Raw genomic sequence first — 22,047 nt, 5'->3', positions numbered from 1 at the left:
TGGATTTCCCCACGGGAGCATGAACTTGCACCTTTGGGCGTTTCAGGAAGGAAAGCATGCCTGTTGCCTGAGCCTTCATCAAAACCAAAGGCTCGCTGGACATGGCCAAATCTGCAACAGCTGCTGAGTGGAGCGAGGAATGGCCATCTGTGTAGACGGGATTCCGACTCCGTTATTAGAGTTTCTCTACAACTCGGATGGAAGGGGAAAGGGCAGTGCTCAGCAGGGTCAGGGAAACAGGCCTCACGAGCGATGGTCTCACTCAGATGTGGGTAGTGAGGACACAGAGTGGATGGACTGGCAGCGCCAACACCCACCAAGCCACCATGCTGCCAACAGAGAAGCAAGTCAGCCAAGGGAGGCAGGGAAAGACGGGAGAGAAGGGGTATGTCGAGCCTGCTTGGAGTGAGCACAGAACCAGAGGGAGCTTTGAGCATAGTCAGGAAAAGTCCTTAAGCATAGGCTCAGGAGTGCCCCGAGTATGAAACCAGAAGTGATCTTAGAGTACAGAGCCAGGAGTAAGCTCTGAGCAGAGCCAAGTGTGGCCCTACGCACACACACACACGCACACACGCACACACGCACACGCACACGCACACACACGCACACGCACACACACACACATTGATACTATGATGGTCATTTTCTTATTTTTTATCATTTTTTTTGTGGTGGTGGTGCTCAGAAATCGCTCCTGGCAGGCTCAAGAGCATAAGAGATGCCGGGCATTGAACCCGGGTCTTCCCAAGTTGACCGCATACAAGGCAAATGCCCTACTGCTGTGCTATTGCTCCATCCCCATGTGGTAAATCTAAAAACAAATACTTACGCTTTGGTGTGAAGGTACAATAATACTGGGTTAAGGTGCTTGACTCGTATGTGGCCAATGCTGGATTTATTCCTAGCATCCCATAGGGTCTCCTGAGCCCACCAGGAGTGATTTCTGGGCACAAAGCCAGGAGGAAATCCTGATCACAGCCAGTTGTGGCCCACCCACCACCCCTAATACTTGAAAATAAAAAGTGCTCTATTAAAAAAGTGGTATATTAACTAAAATAAAAACGTATAGCTAAGGAGAATTTAAGACCTTTCAAAACTGTCCTGAAAACCAAAGGCATGTTCCATTCTTTTTATGACTGAAAGCCAACTCAAAGCAAGTTTGTAACCATGGTGCTTAAATAAAGATATTATTAAAAATATATATTTCATGTTCTGGTTTTGGGTCACCCCTGGTGGTCACATCTGGCCACATCACTTTTGTGACCTAGAGACCATCCATAGCAATAGGGAGCTAAGCTGCGTTGGTCATATGCAAGGCACATTTCTGACATATTCTATTATATCTGACCTTTTCTTTTTCTAAGCATACCTCATAAAAGTAAAATAACTGTGTACACTTTTCTAAGGAATCAATTTGTGTTTGTGACCTCCATTAAGTTCATCGTGGAATGTATTTCTCTTCCCACTGAGTCAATTAGGAGTCTGCAGGGTGAGAATGTAATGTCACAGATGCAAACACACAGAGTTTCTCATCCCGGGAGGTGATCAGGGAGGTCTCACCTTTCTTCACAGGCTGGCTTCTCTTCTACGCTGACCTGGGACGCTCTGCTGGGTGTCTGCTCCGCCGGGTTCCTCACAGTGAGACTGTAGGGAAAAGAATTTACAGGTCACCTGAGGTCCTTCTGTAGGAAGACAGGGTTTTTCCATTTTAGCTTCTTTAACTTAAATTTGAATGAATTTTTCTCTGTGGGCCACAGCCAGCAGTGTTCAGAGCTTGCTCCTGACTCTGGACGCAGAAACCACTCCTGGCAGGTCTTAGGGGACCACATGAGAAGCTGGGGATCAATCTCTGGTCAGCTACATGCAAGACAATCACTTTAAGTGCTGTTGTGTACTTCCACTCTGAATATTAAGTATTTTGGGGAGGGGGAAAGTAATCTTATGGAGGAGGGGTCACACCGGCTGTGCTCAGGGTGTATATATTTTATTTTATTTTATTGGCCACACCCAGAGGTGCTCAGGGTTTACTCCTGGCTCTGCATTCAGAAATCACTCATGGCAGGCTCCAGGGACCACATGGGATGTTGGGAATCGAACCTCGGCCCCCATATTAGTCATTTTTTATTATAACACTTAACCCTAACCCTAACCCTATGAAATGATAGCTCATTGTGGTTTAGATGGGCATTTCACTCATGACACTGATCACATTTTCATGTATTTATTAGTAACTTGTACATCTTTGAAGGCATATGTGTCCAGATCCTTGCCTAATTAATCATATTGATCTTTTATTTTTTAAATTTATTTTATTATTTTAATATAATAATATAATATTTTTTCTGGTGGTGCTTAGGTTTATTCCTGGCTGTGCACTCGGAAATTCCTTCTGGCAGGCTTGGGGGGCCATATGGAATCCCCGGAATCTAACCCGGGCTCATCCTGAGTCAGCAGCATGGAAGGCAAAAGCCCTACTGCTGTGCTATCACTCTGCTCCCTTTTTATTTTTAGTTTTTGGTTGTTGGGTCACACCCGGCAGCACTCAGGGGTTCCTCCTGCCTCTATGCTCAGAAATCATCCCTGGCAGGCTCGGGGGACCCTATGGGATGCTGGGATTCGAACCACCGACCTTCTGCATGCAAGGCAAATAAATGCCTTACCTCCATGCTATCTCTCCGGCCTCATATCTTTTTATTTTTTTAATTGTAAATTTTTTTTATATTTTGAAGGCTATTACTTTCAATGTTAATTTATTTTGTGGCTACTAAATTGTTCACCTAAGGTTTGTTTTTTCTTCTTCAATTTTTTTTTGGTAGGGGCAGCATAGGGCCACAGCCAATCATGCTCAGGGCTTACTCCTGACTCTGTACAGGAATCACTTTATTTTATTTTATTTATTTGGGGGGGCACACCCAATGACGCTCAGGGATTACTCCTGGCTCTGCACTCAGAAATTGCTCCTGCCTTGGGGGACCTTATGGGATTCAGGGGATGGAACCTCCATCCCTCCTGGGTTGCAAGGCAAATGCCACTACCACTGCGCTATCGCTCCAGCCCCAGTTTGCATTATTCTTTTTTTGTTTGATTTTTGTTTTTTTTTGGGGGGGGGCACACCAGTTTGATGCTCAGGGGTTACTCCTGGCTAAGCGCTCAGAAATCGCCCCTGGCTTGGGAGGACCCTATGGGACGCGGGGGATCGAACTGCGGTCCTTCCTTGGCTAGCACTTGCAAGGCAGACACCTTACCTCTAGCACCACCTCTTCGGCTTCATGTTTAGACTTTTATGAAGAAAATATTGTAGGTAAAAATAAAATAAAAAATAAAAGGAAAATATAAAAGCCCATGGCAAAATCAAACATAGAAGCTCACTCCAACCTCTCTTTTAACTTCTTTTTTTTGTTTGTTTGTTTTTTCAGGCCACACCTGTTTGATGCTCAGGGCTTACTCCTGGTTAAGCACTCAGGAATTGCCCCTGGCTTGGGGGAACCCTATGGGATGCGGGGGATTGAACCGCGGTCCTTCCTTGGCTAGCACTGGCAAGGCAGACACCTGACCTCTAGCGCCGCCTCTCCGGCCCCAGTTTGCATTATTCTTATTATTGTTATTGTACTTTTATTCTACTCCTTTTATTATCTGTCTCCATAACAATGTTTACAGCAAATCTCTAATAAATGTCTGTGTGGATAGCTTTGATGTCCTTTAAATGCTAGTCAAAAGAAATGCGAGCACTCTTGCTGCTTTCTTTTTTTGGTTTTTGGGTCACACCCGGTAACGCTCAGGGGTTACTTCTGGCTATGCGCTCAGAAGTCGCTCCTGGCTTGGGGGACCATATGGGACACCGGGGGATCGAACCGCGGTCCGTCCAAGGCTAGCGCAGGCAAGGCAGGCACCTTACATTTAGCGCCACCGCCCGGCCCCTCTTGCTGCTTTCTTGATTAAAAAAAAAAAAGCTTCAGTAAACAATAGTTTCTTAAAACATAAATAAACTCTGGAGGTGCCTGAATGGCATTTCTCACTATAGGTGCATTAACTCTGCATCATCACATCTAAGGTTCCTTTCGTAAGCCGAAAACATTCCCTCACAGGGTGTCTGAGAAAATCCAAAAGAGAAGAAAGGATGAATCCAGCCAACATTCTTAAGAAAACTTTTGTATTGTGAACTAAAGAATGCAACACTTTGACAATTTTCCCATATCTTCTTTTAATGTATTGTTAAAATATGAACATATGGGATCCAGAGTGGAAGCACAGAGGTAGGGCATTTGCCTTTCACGCAGCTAACCCAGGACAGACACAGATTCAGTCCCTGGCCACCATATGGTCCCCCGAGCCAGGAGTGATTTCTGAGCGCAGAGGCAGGAATGACCCTTGAGTGCCACTGTGTGTGCCCCCAAACCAAAAAAATACAAATGAACATATATTGTGCTTATTTTTTAACTAGGAAATACCAATGGAAGTCACAAACATGCTTGACATGTTTCTGAAGAACTATTTAGGAAGAAGCGGAGCCATGGTGAGATACAATTAGATAAAGTTTGAGTGATCAATGAGTGCTCCAATCTTCTAGAAAGGTACACAGCTTATTTTCAGGAAATCAAAAATGCCAGAAGATCCTATAGCAGAAAACATGTCGTGTTGACCTTTCTTAAAAGCTGACTCTTAGCATGCAGTCAGCACAGGTTTGATCCCCAGCAACTCAGACAGTCCACTGAGCTCTTCCAGGAGTTATTCCTTAGTCAGGAGGAAGCTCTGAGGACAATTGGGGATGGCCCCAAAACCTCAAAACAACAACAGCAAAAAGAAATAGAAAGGTGGCTCTGTTATCTGTTATACTATGTATTATAAATAAGTCTTTTTTTGTTTGTTTGTTTTTTCGGGTCACACCCGGCGGTGCTCAGGGGTTACTCCTGGCTGTTTGCTCAGAAATAGCTCCTGGCAGGCTCAGGGGACCATATGGGACACCGGGATTCGAACCAACTACCTTTGGTCCTGGATCGGCTGCTTGCAAGGCAAACGCCACTGTGCTATCTCTCCGAGCCCTATAAATAAGTCTTAAAGCTTTTGGAGGGAAACAGTAATCAAGGAAATCAAATACAGCACCTTTGAAGTTAGCTGTGTAACTTTTTCCCATCCAATCCCCATTGCTATCAGAGAAAACTACATCCTGACTTTATAGTTTTTGGGGATCACATAAAAAAAGGCAGTCATCCTACAGTCAGGGACATACCAAAGCACAAACACAGACACAAAGCTTTAAGCTTGGGCAACTCTCCAAAACTTGAACTATTCTAGTATTAACTGCTTTGTTTTTGGGAGCGGGCAACACACCTAGTGGTGCACAGGGATGACTCCTGGCTCTGTGCTCAGAGATGGATCCTGGCTCTGGGGGACCACAAGGTATGCTGGGAATCGAACCTACCTTTGTCCTGGGTCAGTCATGTGCAAGGCAAATACCCTAACACTGTGTTACCACTCCTGCCCCAATATATTAACTGCTTTGTCCGTTGCAAGTATTTGCCCACAAATGATTTATCTCTCCATTTTATTTCTGGTATCTATCTTTTGTTAAACAATTCTGAAGAATTTCACTGAAATCTTATTTATACATCCTGCAACCAACTAATGGATTGGTGAAAGCCTGTGGTTTTTTGTAGACGTCACATTTGTGCCACAGATACTATGTTGTTTTTTGTTGTTGTTGTTGTTGTTTTTTGTTTTTTGGGCCATACCCTGTGACGCTCAGGGGTTACTCCTGGCTATGCGCTTAGAAGTTGCTCCTGGCTTCTTGGGGGACCATATGGGACGCCGGGGGATCGAACCGCGGTCCGTCCTAGGCTAGCGCAGGCAAGGCAGGCACCTTACCTCCAGCGCCACCGCCCGGCCCCAGATACTATGTTTTTATTTTGCCTTTGCTTTAGTATTTTGGGGGTCTCTTCAGTTCAACGTGAGGATGGAGGGGAAACTCTGCATATCAAGTAGTGAATCTGCTGGTTGCAGATTCCTCTGGCCAGGCGGTGCTCAGGAGGGACCCTTGGGCAGTGCTGGGGATTGGGGCTTGTGGGGCCAGGCTGGGGTATCTGACCTATCTCCCCCGCCCCCTTCAGCATGATTTAGGGCATTTTATGACCCAACGAGAAATGCTGTACATGTTGGCAATCATCCCCTTTTCTCATATCAAATGAGTAGTTTTGTCCTGATGGATTCACCTAACTTGGACATTTCCTGCCGGTTCCCTCCACCCCACCTGCTACTTTCAGGGTCTGTTTATCTTAGCTATATCAACATGTAATTCCTCATCATAATGTCCATTGTATGAGACCATCTCACTTGCTATTTCACTTCATGGGCGCCTGGTTCTAGATTGGGCCATTTACAAAACATGCTGCTGTGAGTAAGTAGTCATGAAGTCGAGAGTAGAGGTGTATGTGTGTGTGTGTGTGTGTGTGTGTGTGTGTGTGTGTGTGTGTGTGTTTTAGTTGAGTGTTTTAATTTCTCTTGTTCAACAGGTTTATATTCAAATGTATTCAAACTCATGAAACCTCTTTCTTTTTTTTAAGATTTTTGTCATTTCTTTTAAAGAGTAATTCTTTTTTTAAATATATTTTTATTTAAGTAACAGGATCATAGTTGGGTTACAGTCATAACTAGAATACCCCCCCTTCACCCCTCCCCCTTCCCATTCCCTGCCTGTATTCGATAAAGAGTAATTCTTTTCAATACCAAGCTCTAAAGATTATTTATTTATTTATTTTTGATTTTTGGGTCACACCCAGTGACGCTCAGGGGTTATTCCTGGCTTTGCACTCAGAAATCACTCCTGGCTTGGGGGACCATATGGGACTTTGAGAATCAAACCCAGGTTGATCATTGGTCGATCCTGCATCAGCCATGTGCAAAGCAAACGCCTATGGCTGTGCTATCACTCTGGCTCCAAGATCTAAAGATTTTATCTACTGCTTTCTAGTCACACTTAGGCCTTTATGCCATCTGGATTTGTTCTTATTTTTTTCTTTGTCTTTTTTGGGCAATTGGTGGGTGGGAGAGTATTATAAGATGCAATTTAGATCTATAAAACCACTTAAAAATTTTTTTTTGCAGGGCACAGCCCGGCTATGGTAAGGGCTTACTCCTGGCTCTGTGCTCAGGGAACATTCCAGGCAGTTCTCAAGGGAACACAGGTGGTACCAGGAATGGAAGCTGGGTTGGCTACATGGAAGGTAATATCCTCTGGTCCTCTAAATCCATTTTTATAATTTGGATTCCAAGAGTATAAACAAGTTTCCTGTCTTGCCTGGGGTTCATCTCATGGGTTTTCATGGATTCAAACTTTAATTTTGTTTGTTTGTTTGTTTTTGGCCACACCATCAGTGCTCAAGGCTTACTTTGACTTTACACTCAGGAATCACTTCTTGGCAGGTCAGAATGCTGATTTCGAACCTGGGTCCATCTGGTGCAAGGAAAGGCCCCTCTGTACTATCTTTCCATTCCCTGGGATTCAAACTTTAAAATGAGAAGCCAAGTTGATCATAGGCAAATTTGAGGGACCTGGTCTCCCTGCTGCCCAGTAATCTGCTAACTGTGGGAGAGTTCTTTGTGGAATACCCTTGTCTCAGACTCATAAAAATCTCTAACACTGGGGTGGAGGAGTGGCGCAGTGGTAGGGCATTTGCTTTGCACACAAGTGACCTAGGATGGACCTCGGTTCGATCCCCAGCATCCCACATGGTCCCCCAAGCCAGTAGTGATTTCTGAGCACATAGCCAGGAGTAATGCCTGAGTGTCACCGAGTGTGGTCCAAAAACCAAAGAAGAAAAAAAAAAAAGAAAAAAAGAAAAACAAATTTCTAACACCTTCCAATAAATGAAAAATATATTTGTACTTCTGAATTAAATATAAATATCATTCATTTTGTTTAAAAATGATCTTTTAATTTTTTCTAAGTGCATGTTAATTGGTTTGTCATCATTTTGAATTAAATTATTAATGTGGACTTCTATTTTTAGCACAAAATTAAATCTCTATAACTGTCTTTTCTAACTATCTTTGAATGTTGTATTCATCACTATCCTTTATTTTTCACTTGTTTTCTGTGACTAGTTTCTGAATTTGCCCCCCCCCTTTCCTGAGTATATCCTTTCTCTTTTGGGGTAGTGGTGGTGTGTATGGTGGAGGGGAGGACATACCCAGTGGTGCTCAGGGCTTATTCCTGACTGTGCTCAAGAATCAGTCCTGGAGGGCTTGCAGGACCTCACAGAGTGCTGGGAGCCAGAGCCCGGGTTGGCCTCATTTGAGAAGCAAGTACTCTATGCGGTGTACTATCTCTCTGGCACCTCCTTTGTTCTTTTAATCCATCTTTATTTTAAAATAAAAAATATTTTTTAAACTTTTTTTATTGATTGATTGGCTTTTGGGCCACACCCAAAATATGACATCACAACCCTGCACGTCATGATGTCCACTGTGACTTCATTGTTTAGGCACATCATCATTGGATTTTGTGACGTCACAATCATGAATTATGGCCTTGTCATGGTGCACATCTTTTTCTTTTTTTCTTTTTTTGGTTTTTGGGTCACACCCGGCAGCGCTCAGGGGTTCCTCCTGGCTCTACGCTCAGAAATCGCTCCTGGCAGGCACGGGGGATCATATGGGATGCCAGGATTCGAACCACTGTCCTTCTGCATGAAAGGCAAATGCCGTACCTCCATGCTATCTTCCCGGCCCCATGGTGTACAACTTAGTTCTGTTGTGACACACAGTCATCAATTTTCATCTCATGCATTATGATGTCACAATGGTGAGCGCCATTATGTCCATTCTGACCTCACAATCATGAACGATGATGTCACAGCTGTGCGCAAAATAAAGCCTGTTGTTGTGTTGCAACCACAGAACATCACATTGATGTGCCCCATAATGTTCACTGTGAAGTCATTGTTTAGGTGCATCATAATCGGATCCTGTGATGTCACAACCACGAATTATGACCTTGTGACATCACACTCCTGAATTTTCATTTTACTCTGACATCATAACCATGCAATATGATGTCACAACAGTGCGTGCCATAATGTCCATTCTGACTTCACAGCCATGAACGATGATGTCACAGCGGTGTGCTAAATAATGCCCATGCTGACATCAAAACCATGAAATATGACATCACAGTGGTGTGCCTCAAAATGCCCATTGTGGTGTCACAATCGTTAATTATGACGACACAAGTTTCCGCATCACAGTGCTCACAGTGAATTCATTGTTTAGGCGCAACGTAATTGGATTTTGTGACGATCATGAATCATGAGCATGTCATCGTGCGCATCTTAGTTCCATTGTGAGGTCACATTCAGAAATCGACCCTGGCAGGCTGGAGGCCCTTGTGGGATGCTGGGAATAAAGCTGGGTCCCTCCCAGGTCGGCAGCGTGCCAGGCAAACACCGTACCGCTGTGCTATCTCTCTGGCCCTTTTTACCCATCTTTGCTCAATGGAATGAGTTGGAGCCCAAGTTGCTGGAGAGCCAGGATATAGCAGCTCTTTTGTCCTTCTTCGGACACACCCTCTTCCCCACCCTCCCTTTCTTCTCTTGCTGTTGTGTTTCACAGAACTCAAGTAGCAGGCATGGAGCAGGTGTTTCCAAACCACTTATACACTCAATCAGCAAGCGACATGGTTCAGGGGTGCGGTGCTGAAAGGGGCCCCCAGCATTACCAGGAACAGCTGCAGCAGCAGCACCAGCAGAAGCAGCACGTGTTGGACCCCTGGTTGCTTGCCACTCCTTGCTGGCCAGGGGTGGAGTCGGCCTTCTCCCGCGCTGCAGACATCTGCTGCTTCCCGGCCTCCGTGGGTTCTGATCCCTCCAGTGGCTGCAACAGTGAGAGGGTGGGAGTTACTGCTACTTCAGCCCAAATATGCCGCATTCTTGGAAAGAAGCAGTGTGGCCACCACCAAGATGTCACTCACTACTAATTTCAGGAAAAGTTGCTGTTCAGAATCTTCAAGCCTGTAATTTAATCAAGCAAGTATTTATTTACTTATTTACTTGTTTTTGGAACTTTATTGATTGATTAATTGATCGATAGGTTGTTGGGCCACACCCAGCGGCACTCAGGGGTTACTCCACGCCCTGCACCCAGAAATTGCCCCTGGCAGGCTGGGGGACCATATGGGATGCCGGGAATCAAACTGGGTCCCTCCCAGGTCGGCCACCTGCAAGGCAAACGCCCTACTGCTGTGCTATCTCCCTTGCCCTAATCAAGCAAGTATTTACTATCAAGCACAATTCTAGGACTATGGTATAGGAATAAACAAATCAAGGGGATGGTTGATCGTAGTTGGTAACCAACCCTGGATACTGGATTTCAGACTGGAGGAAGCCACGTTTATTGGGGGAACAGGATAACAAATAAACCCATTTGATGCTAGAAGTAACACAAGCACAAATGGGAGGTCCTGAGCACATGTAGTTGCTACGGGAGGGAAGAGTCCACAAAGAAGGGGCAGAGTGGGAAGGAAGGAATGATGGGCCAGAGGGGACATGGGAGTCAGTCACTCTTGTTGAAGTATTAGGGCAGTATTTTGTGCAGCAATACTATAAACCTGTTTAGTGTGTGTTTTTTCAGTTTTTAATCAAGACACTGTGACCTATAAGGTTCCTCATAGCTGAATTTTTGGGACACTGTGTTCCATCACCAATCTCAACACTGATGCCAACTTCCTTCTACCAGTATTCCCCCTTCTCCCTAAGCCCCAGCCTTGACAGGCACTATATACTATATATATGGATAATATACAGAGAGAGCCACACCCAGTGGTGCTCTGGCTGATTAGGGGGACCATCTGGAGTATCGGAGATTGAGCCCCCTTGGCCACATACAAGGCCAGTGCCTTACTTATCATACCATTGCTCTGTCCCCAGACAGGTCATATTTTAGATTTGATTGTTGATGTTTGGATGGCTGTTGTTGGCTTGTGGTTTATATCTACCACTATTTCTCTATACCACCAGGATACACAAGGCCCTTGGCTCCTGCCCCTTGTGCCTTCTCAATTCTTGATTTATTTTCTTTCTTTCCTTCTTCCTATATTATGAGCCCAAATATAAGACCTTATATTCCCTCATCTAACTATTATATATATCTCAGAGAAGTTAATTCACTTGGTGTTTGTCCTTTTTCTGGCTTACTTCACCAATATGAGATCCTCTACTTACATCCAAGTTGCACTGAATTGCGTAATTTTATCCTTTCCTTTGGCTGTACATATATACCACTGCTTCATAAGCCACTATCAATCCTTGGACACCTGGACTGATTCCATATACTGGTTATGTTCCATGTCCTAGTTATTCCATAACCAGAATTTTTTTTTTGTATATTTATATGTCGTGCTACATATGTCAGCCCTCCAGTTGACAGATCTGTGTCTGTGCTCAGAGATCACTCCTGATGAGATAGGGGTATCATAAGGAGTGCCAGATTAAACCCAGGCAGGCGTACTACCTGCTATACTACCTTTCTGGCCCAAGACCATAAATCTGAACATCGTTGTAATGCTACTACCTAAACTCTAATACAAAATAAACAAAAGTTTAGGACTAAAAGAATAAGTTGAGATTCCCTTTCCCAAGACACTTAGTTGCTTAACTTAGAGGAAATGGACCAGCTCAGACCCCACATTCCTGGCAAACCATACGAAGATGACAGAGCTACGGAAGAGATGTGTTTCCGCTTTAGGACACACTGGACGCTGTTTCAAGAGGGTGAGAGCTGACTTAGAGCTGACAGATCTGTCCTCGAGGTAAGGTGAATGCAGAGCTAGTGAGACTGGAAGTGCTAAGAACAGAACGGACGATGGTGGGAGAGGTTTCCACTCCCCAGATGGCCCTTGGGTCTGTGACCTCAGTGCCATGTGCTATCTAGGAACTCTCCACGGAGTGACCCAACCCAATGTCTGGGAGGTTCTGTTCTGTGAGCCCTTTGTCTCGGGTCTGCCATGGCTCAGCTCTACAGAGACCTGTGCTGATGCCTGCAGTTTCCATGGGAGACTGGAACCCAGGCACTTGACTGGCTTCTCTTAGTAGAATTGCTAACAAGGATGAAATGCAGAAGCAGCCCAAGGAGAAACTTCTTTTTTTATTATCTTTATTTAAACACCATGATTACAAATATGATTGTAGTTGTATGATTTCAGTCATGTAAAGAGCATCCCCTTTCATCAGTGCAACATTCCTATCACCAATATCCCAAATCTCCCTCCTCTCCTCTCCACCCCACCCACACCTATATTCAAGACAGGCTTTCTACTTCCTCATTCATTCACAACGTTAGGATAGTTCTCAATGTAATTATTTCTCTAACTGCACTCATCACTCTGTGGTAAGCTTCATGAAGTGAGCTGGAACTTCCAGCCCTCTTCTCTTTTGTCTCTGAGAATTATTGCAAAAATGTCTTTCATTTTTCTTAAAACCCATAGATGAGTGAGAATATTCTGCGTCTATTTCTCTGAGAAACTTCTGAGTCCATTCTTCTTAAACAAACAAAAAAAATATTTTTTAAATTTTTGGACCATACTTGGAAAGGCTCAAGTTTACTTCAGGAATTACTCCTGGAAGTGCTTGGGGGACTATATGGGATACCAGGGATCGAATCTCTGTTGGCTGCATGCAAGGCAAGCACCCTCTCCACTGTACTATCTCTCGAGCTCAAGTTGCTGAGTTTGTTCTGATGCCACCAATATCGTTGTATTATTTGTGCAGCCAGAGAAAAGCAAAACAAAACAATCAAAGCCATGTTATAGAACTTTAAACAGGAATTTGGAATTAATAATGCATTTATAATGCTACTCCAAGTTGACACTGATCTCTTCATATAATTATTTGTTCTTACATGTAACTAGATTTCCTTTATGAATGTAGAGTTTGGTTTGGTTTTGTGACCACATCCAGAACTCCTCAGGATTACTCCTGGCTCTATGTAACTCAGGAATCACTTATGGGATGCCAGGGATCAAACCCTCAAACCCAGGCTAGCTGCGTGCAAGATAAGCACCCTACCTGCTGTATTATCTGTCCAGAAACCTATTAATTTAGTTTTATGTATGTTCTTCTAGTTTATAGGTCAAGTCCTATTTAATTAATTAAAATTTAGATTTTTTAATTTTGGTTTTGGGTCACACATGGTGGTACTCAAGGATTACTTCTGGCTCTGTGCTCAGAAATCGCTCCTGGCAGGCTCGGGGGACCATATGGGATGCCTGGGATAAAACCCAGGTTGGCTGAATGCAAGGCAAATGCCTTACCCACTGTGCTATTGCTCTGGCATGATTTTTCCCCCCAAGTTTTGGAATCACTTTGTCAAAGTCCAAAAACACTAAAGCTGACATTGTAAATTAGAACCAAATGATGTCACTATGTATGTTTATATTTATGCATATAAATACAACATGTTGGGACTGGAGAGAGAATATAGGGGTGAAGGTCTTGGACACACTAACTCAGGTTTCATTCTCAGCATCATATAGGTTTCTGGAGCTCCACCAGGAATGATCCCTGAGCGAAGACCCAGAATTAAGCATTGAGTACCATCAGGTGTGGCCCAAAAACCAAAAGAAAGAAAGAACATGTTTCAACGTATGCCAAATTAGGGATAATTCCTTTGGCCTCACCCTTCTTTGAAATCTACTGTGTTGTAAGTTCTAAGTCAAGAATGATTTCTGGATGATGCTGAAGCCTTAGAGACAAGCCAGGTAGAGTTCACAATGTCAGCAGCCAGCCCTGCAGATAAGGAAGGATCACTTGGTCTAAGAGGGCGCAGACACTTGGTCAACCATAGCTACCTCTGGATTCACCGGAAGCAGATCCCCCTTGGGTCCTGGAGTGAGGGAGAATTACGGAGCCATCTTGCTCGTCAATGTCACACACCTATTGCTATCAGAGGGGTCACGTGGAGGAGGTGTTTCTTCCTTCAGGCTACTGCAGACTCAGTAGTAGCCAGCCCCATCTCCAAACACATATGCTCTGAGTCAAAGATGCTTCACAGGAAGTTTGACAGAGGAGATGGGGTATAACTCCACCCTGGATTTAGGTGTATCTACCTGGACCTGCCCATTCTGGGAGGGCTCTTGGGAAGCGGATATTGCGTGTATCTTTACCTGTAAGACCCCGCCTTTTCCTGGGAGTAGTCTTGGAAAGGTAAGATAAGGCCTTTGACCCAGGGGATTGAGGGCTTTTGGTCTTTGGCCAGCATGGAGGTCAGAGGGAAGATGGCTGAAAGCAGTTAAGACGCAGGGCTAGCTAAGAATGGCTGAAGGCTTAATTGGTTATGATATAGGCCACACATGTGATGGATAGGGTATGAATAAAGCTGATACTTCCTGAAGACTGACTGTGAGTGAGATTTCTACCCGCCGCTCTCATGAACCTCCAGACGCACCGGCTGAAGGGGTTGCAGAGCCACGTGGCCTGCGATGGCAGAGAAAGGTCCCCCCATCCATCCATCTCCATCCAGCACCATCATTAATTATTTAACACTACAATGGGGCAGTTAGGACAGAGAAGGGACACTGATAGTTAGACATGATCACTCTGCATAAGAACTAGAAGCTGAAAGGAGGAAAATTGATGTGCATGATACCCTTTCCTTTTCCTAAAAGGAAAAAAAAAACACAAAAAAGAAAAGTGTCTTCGATTAGAGGCAGGTTGAAGGGTAAGAGGGACGCTGGGGACATTGGTGGTAGGAAGTGGACACGGGTGAAGTGCTGGGTATTGGAACACTGTATACAGACTAAAACTCAACCATCAAGAACTCGGTGGTGAGAATTTTGCCATGTGACATTGGTAAAAGGGGTGTTCTTTGTACGACTGAAACCCAACTACAAACATGTTTGTAATCATGGTGCTTAAAGAAAGATATTAAAAAAAGAACTTTATAACTTTGTATCTCATGGTGATTCAATTAAAAACTAAAAAGCTTTAGGACCTTTTAGTGACACAAAATAGTGTTTTTAGACAAAAATTGCATAGAGAGATGGAGAAGAAAGAAAGAGGGGTAAAGGGTTTGAGAAAGAACAAATGTGGGGATGAAGTCACAGGATAGCTGGTAAGGTACTTGACTTGCATATGGCCAATCCAGTTTGATCCCCTGCACTCCATATGGTCCCCAGAGCACTACCAGGAATGATCTCTGAGCACAAAGCCAGGAGTCAGCCCTGAGTACAGCCTGACAGCCGGGTGTGACCCAAAGCCAAACAAAAGGAGAACACGGGCTTCTCAAGAGGAAAAATAGGTAAGCAGAGAGATCTTGAGACAAGCAAGCCAGAATGGAGTTTATAGAACAAACTTACCCTTCCTTCCTTCCTTCCTTCCTTCCTTCCTTCCTTCCTTCCTTCCTTCCTTCCTTCCTTCCTTCCTTCCTTCCTTCCTTCCTTCCTTCCTTCCTTCCTTCCTATCTTTTTTTTGGTAGGGGGAGAAAGGCCCACAGCCAGCTGTGCTCAGGGATTACTCCTGGAAGGGCTCAGTTGAGGGGGGTAGATAGATGGCTTAGTGGTCTAAGTGCAAATTTTGCATGTGGAATTCCTATCATCACAGAGCTGCTGTACTGTCACTCTGGCCTGTCACCACAATTTTGTTTGTTTATTTGTTTTGGGCCATGACTGGTGGCGCTGAGGGGTTACTCCTGGCTGTGTGCTCAGCAATTGCTCTTGGCTCAGAGGGATCATATGGGATGCCGGAGATCAAACCCACATCCGTCCTGGGTCAGCCACATGCAAGGCAAATGCCCTACAACTGTGCTATCACTCTGGCCCCTGTCATCACAATTTTTGATCATTTTTTCACACCACATTGTTAATCTCACAAGTTTCCTCATCCTCCTTGCCAGTTCTTCTCTTGCTCCAGAGAGAAAAGGAAACTTATTCTGAGCACTTTAATATTTTTAAAAATATGCAAAATGTCAATGACTGTTGAAGTCATACTATTAACACATGAGCTCTGACTATCTGCTCTTTCATTCATGTTTGACTATTTTCCTTAGAGTTTTTTGCTTGTTTATTTTTGGGCAACATCCAGTGGTGCTCAGGGGTTATTCCTGGTTCTGTGCTCAAATATCACTTCTGGCAGGTTCTGAGGACAATATGGGATGCCAGGGATAGAACCCAGGTCAGCTGCATGCAAGTCAAATGCTCTACCCTCAGTGTTATGGCTTAGGCCCCTATTTTCCTTAGAGTTTTAAAGGTAGCAAATACTACTTGATTTTCAAATTCTTTAAATATTTAGAAAAAGCAGATTATATGAACAATTTTTTGTTAGTCCGCTATATTTTCCTCTTCTGCACAGATTAATTATTGGTTTACAATATAGAATTTCAGGGTATATAGCTTTACAACTTTATCTGTGGGAAGACTAATATACTATCATACTAAAAAGTCTTCTCTGTTATCCCTTAAACTCCATAAATGTATTTCTTTCTTTATAATGTTTTTGGGTCATTCTTGTTTTTGGCCACATCCAGCTGTGCTCAGGTCTTACTCCTGGCTCTGTGCTGAGGGATCATTCCCAGTGGGGGTAGGGGACCAGATGAGATGCTGGAGATTAAATGTGTGACAGCATAATTTAGTGTCACTATATTTTCAGAGAATAAATATTTTAATGTCATAACTAAGCTTAAAAGCACATAAAACAGGGCCCGGAGATATAGCACAGTGGTGTTTGCCTTGCAAGCAGCCGATCCAGGACCAAAGGTGGTTGGTTCGAATCCCGGTGTCCCATATGGTCCCCCGTGCCTGCCAGGAGCTATTTCTGAGCAGACAGCCAGGAGTAACTCCTGAGCACCGCCGGGTGTGGCCCAAAAACCAAAAAACCAAAAAACAAAACAAAACCAAAAAAAAGCACATAAAACAAATATGACATTTACTCATTTGAAAACATGCACTTGTCACAAATGGTTATTAAAGGAATTCTTTCAAGGCAGGACTAAGGAACCAGACTAGCTTCATTTATCTCTATTAATTTTGGTTTGGACCACAACTGAGACTACTCAAGGGACCCACTGGTGAGGGGAATTGAACCTGGGCCTCCTGCATACCACGCCTGTGCCCAGCCTGCTAAGTACTGCTCTGTCCTTGCTTCATGCTTCTTTCTTCATCAAATGGGGGTAGTAAGAAGTCACACCCATGTTATTCAGATCCCCAAGTCTTCACCCGAGTGTTGCTGGACTCAGTGAAGAGGCCTTCTTAAAAGAGAGCGGGGCAGCCAAGTCTGCTGGGATAATGTAAGCTTGACATGTGCATCAGCCACATTCCAAACCTGCCTTTCCAGGATCATCCTGTGAGACTCCAAGGTGGTGAAGTAAAATGCTTGAGGTGCTGATATAAGCAAGCTCGGCTGTTTTATTCTATAATTCATGTTATTTCAAAAGCAGTCAGGGGAAATGGGAAGAGGACAGGTTGGCAGCTTATTAAACATTCAAGCTCTTAACCAGGAGACAATCCCACGCAAGCCTGGCTTCCCCCGACTCCGAGGCAAGTGCCATTTTGAAAATCCTCTCAAAGTGCAAGGCAAAGTCAAGAGAAACTCTTCATCTCAATCAGAATCTTTCAGTATTTAACATTTTCGTTTTGTGCTCAGGGCTAACTCCTGGCTCAGGATTCAAGGATCACTGCCTAGGGGATCACCTCCCTATCTCTCTCCCTCCCTCTCTCCCTCCCTCCCTCCCGCCCGCCCTCCCTCCCTCCCTCCCTCCCTCCCTCCCTCCCGTCCGTCCTTCCTTCCTTCCTTCCTTCCTTCCTTCCTTCCTTCCTTCCTTCCTTCCTTCCTTCCTTCCTTCCTCCTTCCTTCTTCCGGATTCAAGGATCACTGCCTAGGGGATCACCTCCCTATCTCCCTCCCTCCTCCCTCCCTCCCTCCCTCCCTCCCTCCCTCCCTTCCTTCCTTCCTCTTTTTATCCCACATTGGCACAATAAGTATTGGGGAAGCTAGAAAGGGAATTCCCTAGGCCTAGGAGATACAGAGTTTCTCCACCTATGAAGCATCCTGTCACAAAGTCTTTTCACACCAGCCCTTCTTTTTTTTTTCCTTTTCTTTCTTGTTTTGGTGATGATTTTTTTGTTGCTGCTGCTGTGTTTTTGTCATTGTTTGTGTATTTGTTGTTGTTTTGTTCTTTTTTCCTTTCTTCTTTTAAAATGATATTTATAGCCTCTAGATGGATTCCTCCTAGTTTTTTTTTTCCTTTCTTTTCTTTTTTCAAGAGAACCACAGAACTGAAATCATCTTGTTCTCCCTCATAAATTGAGGGGAAATAACATGGATTGTACCAGGAGCAACCATTCATATGAACATTGAGGGGAAATAAAAAATGACCAGACTTAAGCAACAAACCCAAAGTCAACGACACCAGAATTAATACCTACTCTACAGCATGCTATACACAAAGGAGACCTCTTACACTTGCAGTCCAAGGGACAAAGGGGGAGGTATGGGATGCATGTGGGGAATAGGGATGGGAACTGGGGGTGGGAATGGCCGTAATTATTTGTTAATATGTACCTTAAATATTACTGTGAAAGACTTGTAGTTCACTTTGATCACAATAAAAATATTAAAAAATATAATTTTCTTGGGGGTTGGAGAGATAATATGGTGGGGAAGCTACTTGCATTGCATGTGCCTGACCCAGATTCTATTTCATGAACTCCATTTGGTCCCCGGGGCCCTGCCAGGAGGGATCTCTGAGTGTGGGACTATGAGTAAGTCCTGAGCACTGCTGGGTGTGGCCTAAAACAAATGAAAAACAAACAAAACCTAAAAATTCTCCACATAAATAAAGGAAAATGCAATATTTTCTATTTAATTTGTAAGTACAGTATTAATCCAATACCCAAACCACAGACATCCAATCATCCTTTATAAATAAAGTTTCAAAACCACTCAATAAAATATTAGCAAAGTGAAGCCAGAAATATGTCAAAAGATTTTATACCATGACCAAACAGGATATATTTCAAGAATGAATATTAATAAAAGACAAAAATAGGCATAGAAAAACATTTGACAAAAGTCAACATATTTCATACTAAAACATTGAATTAAATAAAAACCTGAAACTTTCTCCATACGATCAAGGGCATCTACAGAAAGTACCTAAAGCTAGGATCATACTAAATATTAAAAGATGGAGCCAGGGGGATGTAACGATAGCACAGCAGACAGAGCAATTGCTTTGCATGTGGCCAACCCGAGTTTGATCTCCGGCATCCCATATGGTCCTCAGAGCTTGCCAGGAGGGATTCTGGAGCTCAGAACCAAGCCTGACCTCTGCCAGGTGTGGCCCCGCCAAAAGATGGCGCCAAAGAGATAGTACTGTGGATAATGCACTTTCCTTGCATGAAGCTGACCTTGGCATTACATAAGGTCCCCTGACCACTGCCAGAGATAGAATGAAAGAAGGTTTGGGCTTTTCTGCATGAGGCAACTAATAAGATGCCATTGAACATAGTCTCCAGAGCCCAAACCCAGTAAGCTGGCCCCACCCAATAAGGTGGGTGCTGATCCCTACCATGTGTTTGGGCACCAGGGAGCCATTATAAAGGACTGCTGCCTTGCTCCTTGTCTGCTTTTCTGCACAAGGCAAGCAAGAAGACACTATTAAACATGATCTCCAGGGTCCAAACCCGGTAAGCTGGCCCCACCTAATAAGATGGAGCCAGAGGAGTGTTGCCACATGCGTCTCCTAGCCAATGAACCCCACAATAACACACAGTAAAAGCCACACTACAAGGGTGTCAGTGGGGAAACTAAGCAGGACAATAGCATGTATAGAGAATGAAGGCCACAGCTCTGATGATCCGAAAAGTATCAACCACATAATTAGCCTCTCATAGAAGGAGTTTAGATTAGAAATATGGAGGATGCTCAGAGAACTCAAAGAAAGCAGACATAGAGCTGAACAGACCACAAAGATAGAACTCAGAAAACTCCGAACTGAAATACGAGGACTGAAAAACTCGGTAGATGAAATGAAAACCTCAATGGAAAGCCTCTCCAACAGAGTAACAGCAGCTGAGGATGAGGTCAGTGAGCCAGACGATGAGATGCAGAACAACTCCATACAGCAGAAGGGATCGGAAAAGAGCCTTAAAGCAAATGATTGGACAATGGACAAACTACTCAAAAAATGTGAACAGAAGAAAATAAAAGTCTTTGATAAACTCAACAGAAACAATATAGGAATCACTGTAGTCCCAGAGATCCAGGAAGAGAATACTAATAAGAGGAGTTTGAGGAAGAGTGAAAAAAGGAAGAGGGGGAAGAAAAGAGGAAGGAGAAGAAGAAGAGTAAGAAGGAAAAGGCAAAGAAGAAGAGGAGGAAGAGGAGGAGGCTAGGGATGCGTTTCCATTTGTAGAGCAGATGACCTAGATATGCCAATGCCTAGATCTGATCCCAGATGATCTCATGTTCATGCTCTAATATTCTCACAAACTATATGAATTCATGTATATATCTGTATGTATAAAATATGTCTATACTTATGCATGCTCACAACTAATAAAGCAACTGTTAAAAAACTCAAATATTTATACTCTAAAAATAAATGTTCATCAAAAAAATTTTTAAGAAAATAATGGGCCCATTCACACACACACACACACACACACACACACACACACGAAGTAGGTGTTTGCTGGGCATTCAGCCAACCATGGTTTAATCGATGGCACCATGGGGCATCATTTCTGAGAAAAGAGCCAGGAATATCCCTGAGCATCTACAGGAATATTCCCCAAGTAATTATCTCAGACTGTAGTTTAGGGGAAAAAAAGAAATTTCAAAAGTTTCTATATCCAAGGGCTAAAGTTCATAATTTGTTTGCAGGAATTCCAGGTTCTATTAGGCCCCACTTTGTCTCCTTGAGCAACCTGAGAAACTGCTAGCAATCTCCAGGGGTGACCTCCAGCATCAACAGGTGAGGTGCCCAAGCCAAGATAAAATAAGTAGAGGATTAAAGCAATAGTACAAAAGGTAGGGCACTTGCTTTGCACACAGATGACCTGAATTAAGTCCTCAGCATATTCATATGGTCCCCGAGTACTGCCAGGAGTGATTCCTGCGTACAGAGTCAGGAGACAGTCCTATCCCCCTTGGAAGTGCCCCCCCCAACAAAAACAATAAAATAAAACAGTTCTTTCAGAAAAATCTTAGATGATTTTTGGAAGCTGATTAATAAGGGCAAAGAAAACATTTTATTGGAATTTAGGACACAGCTCAAAGGGCTTTGTAGTTAGGAGTTCTGGCTCAGTTTCCAAAGTACTTGAGGGGTGGGGGTGTCAGTGATCCCACCATGACCACCCCCTTACTGCACACCTGTAGGTGTGACCCCAAAGCAGAGAATCTTATGGGCTTGTTAAAGATTTTACAAATACGGGCCAGAGAGATAGCACAGCAGTAGGGTGTTTGCTTGGCAAGCGGCCGACCGAGGACTGATGGTTCGAATCCCGGCATGCCATATGGACCCCCGTGCCTGCCAGGAATGATTTCTGAGCAGGAGTAACCCCTGAACAGCGGGTGTGGCCCAAAAAACAAAAACAAAAAGAAAATGATTCTACAAGTACTGGTTAATGAAGCTGAAATAACTTCAGTGACACAAATAAAAATCATAAACAATTTACATGGCAGGAAAGCACAGAAGGGAAAAAAGATACACCTTGAGGTCAAATATCACTCTGTACAGAGATAGAATACAGGTAAGTGCCATAAATTGTAACAGAAGTTAGGGAAATCAGGTAGGTCCTGACTGCCAGTGATTAGGCTGTAAACCTGCAAAAGCCAGTCAGTTCCTGCACGCCAGAAATGCGGATCCACAGAACTGGATGACAAGTGTTGTGAAGGTCAGATTGAGTGAAGTGGAACTAGACAAGCAGTGGGGACAAGAGGTGGGAACTGGCTTCTGAGCCTGCATAAACACTCATGGTCAGTCGTGCAGTTAGATATGGAAATCATGAATAACCTTACAAGTTAATTCTGAAAGCTGGAGAAATAGCACAGCGGCAGGGCCTTT

The 22,047-nt window shown here is 43.9% G+C and overlaps 1 protein-coding gene across 1 annotated transcript in view; it reads right to left on the bottom strand.

Annotated features, from left to right (window-relative positions):
* Nucleotides 1–22,047, bottom strand: part of RGS20 (regulator of G protein signaling 20) — a 60,510-nt gene that overhangs the window by 5,989 nt on the left and 32,474 nt on the right. Inside the window, exons 2-3 of the mRNA XM_049782406.1 lie at nucleotides 9,710–9,864; nucleotides 1,561–1,644 (exon numbers count right to left, since the gene is read on the bottom strand). Of these exons, the coding sequence (XP_049638363.1) occupies nucleotides 1,561–1,644; nucleotides 9,710–9,864 (239 nt within the window). The remainder of the gene's footprint in view (nucleotides 1–1,560; nucleotides 1,645–9,709; nucleotides 9,865–22,047) is intronic.

The sequence above is a fragment of the Suncus etruscus genome, chromosome 10, assembly GCF_024139225.1.
Source record: "Suncus etruscus isolate mSunEtr1 chromosome 10, mSunEtr1.pri.cur, whole genome shotgun sequence".
Lineage (NCBI taxonomy): Eukaryota > Metazoa > Chordata > Mammalia > Eulipotyphla > Soricidae > Suncus > Suncus etruscus.
This window is presented reverse-complemented; position numbering and strand designations above follow the sequence as displayed.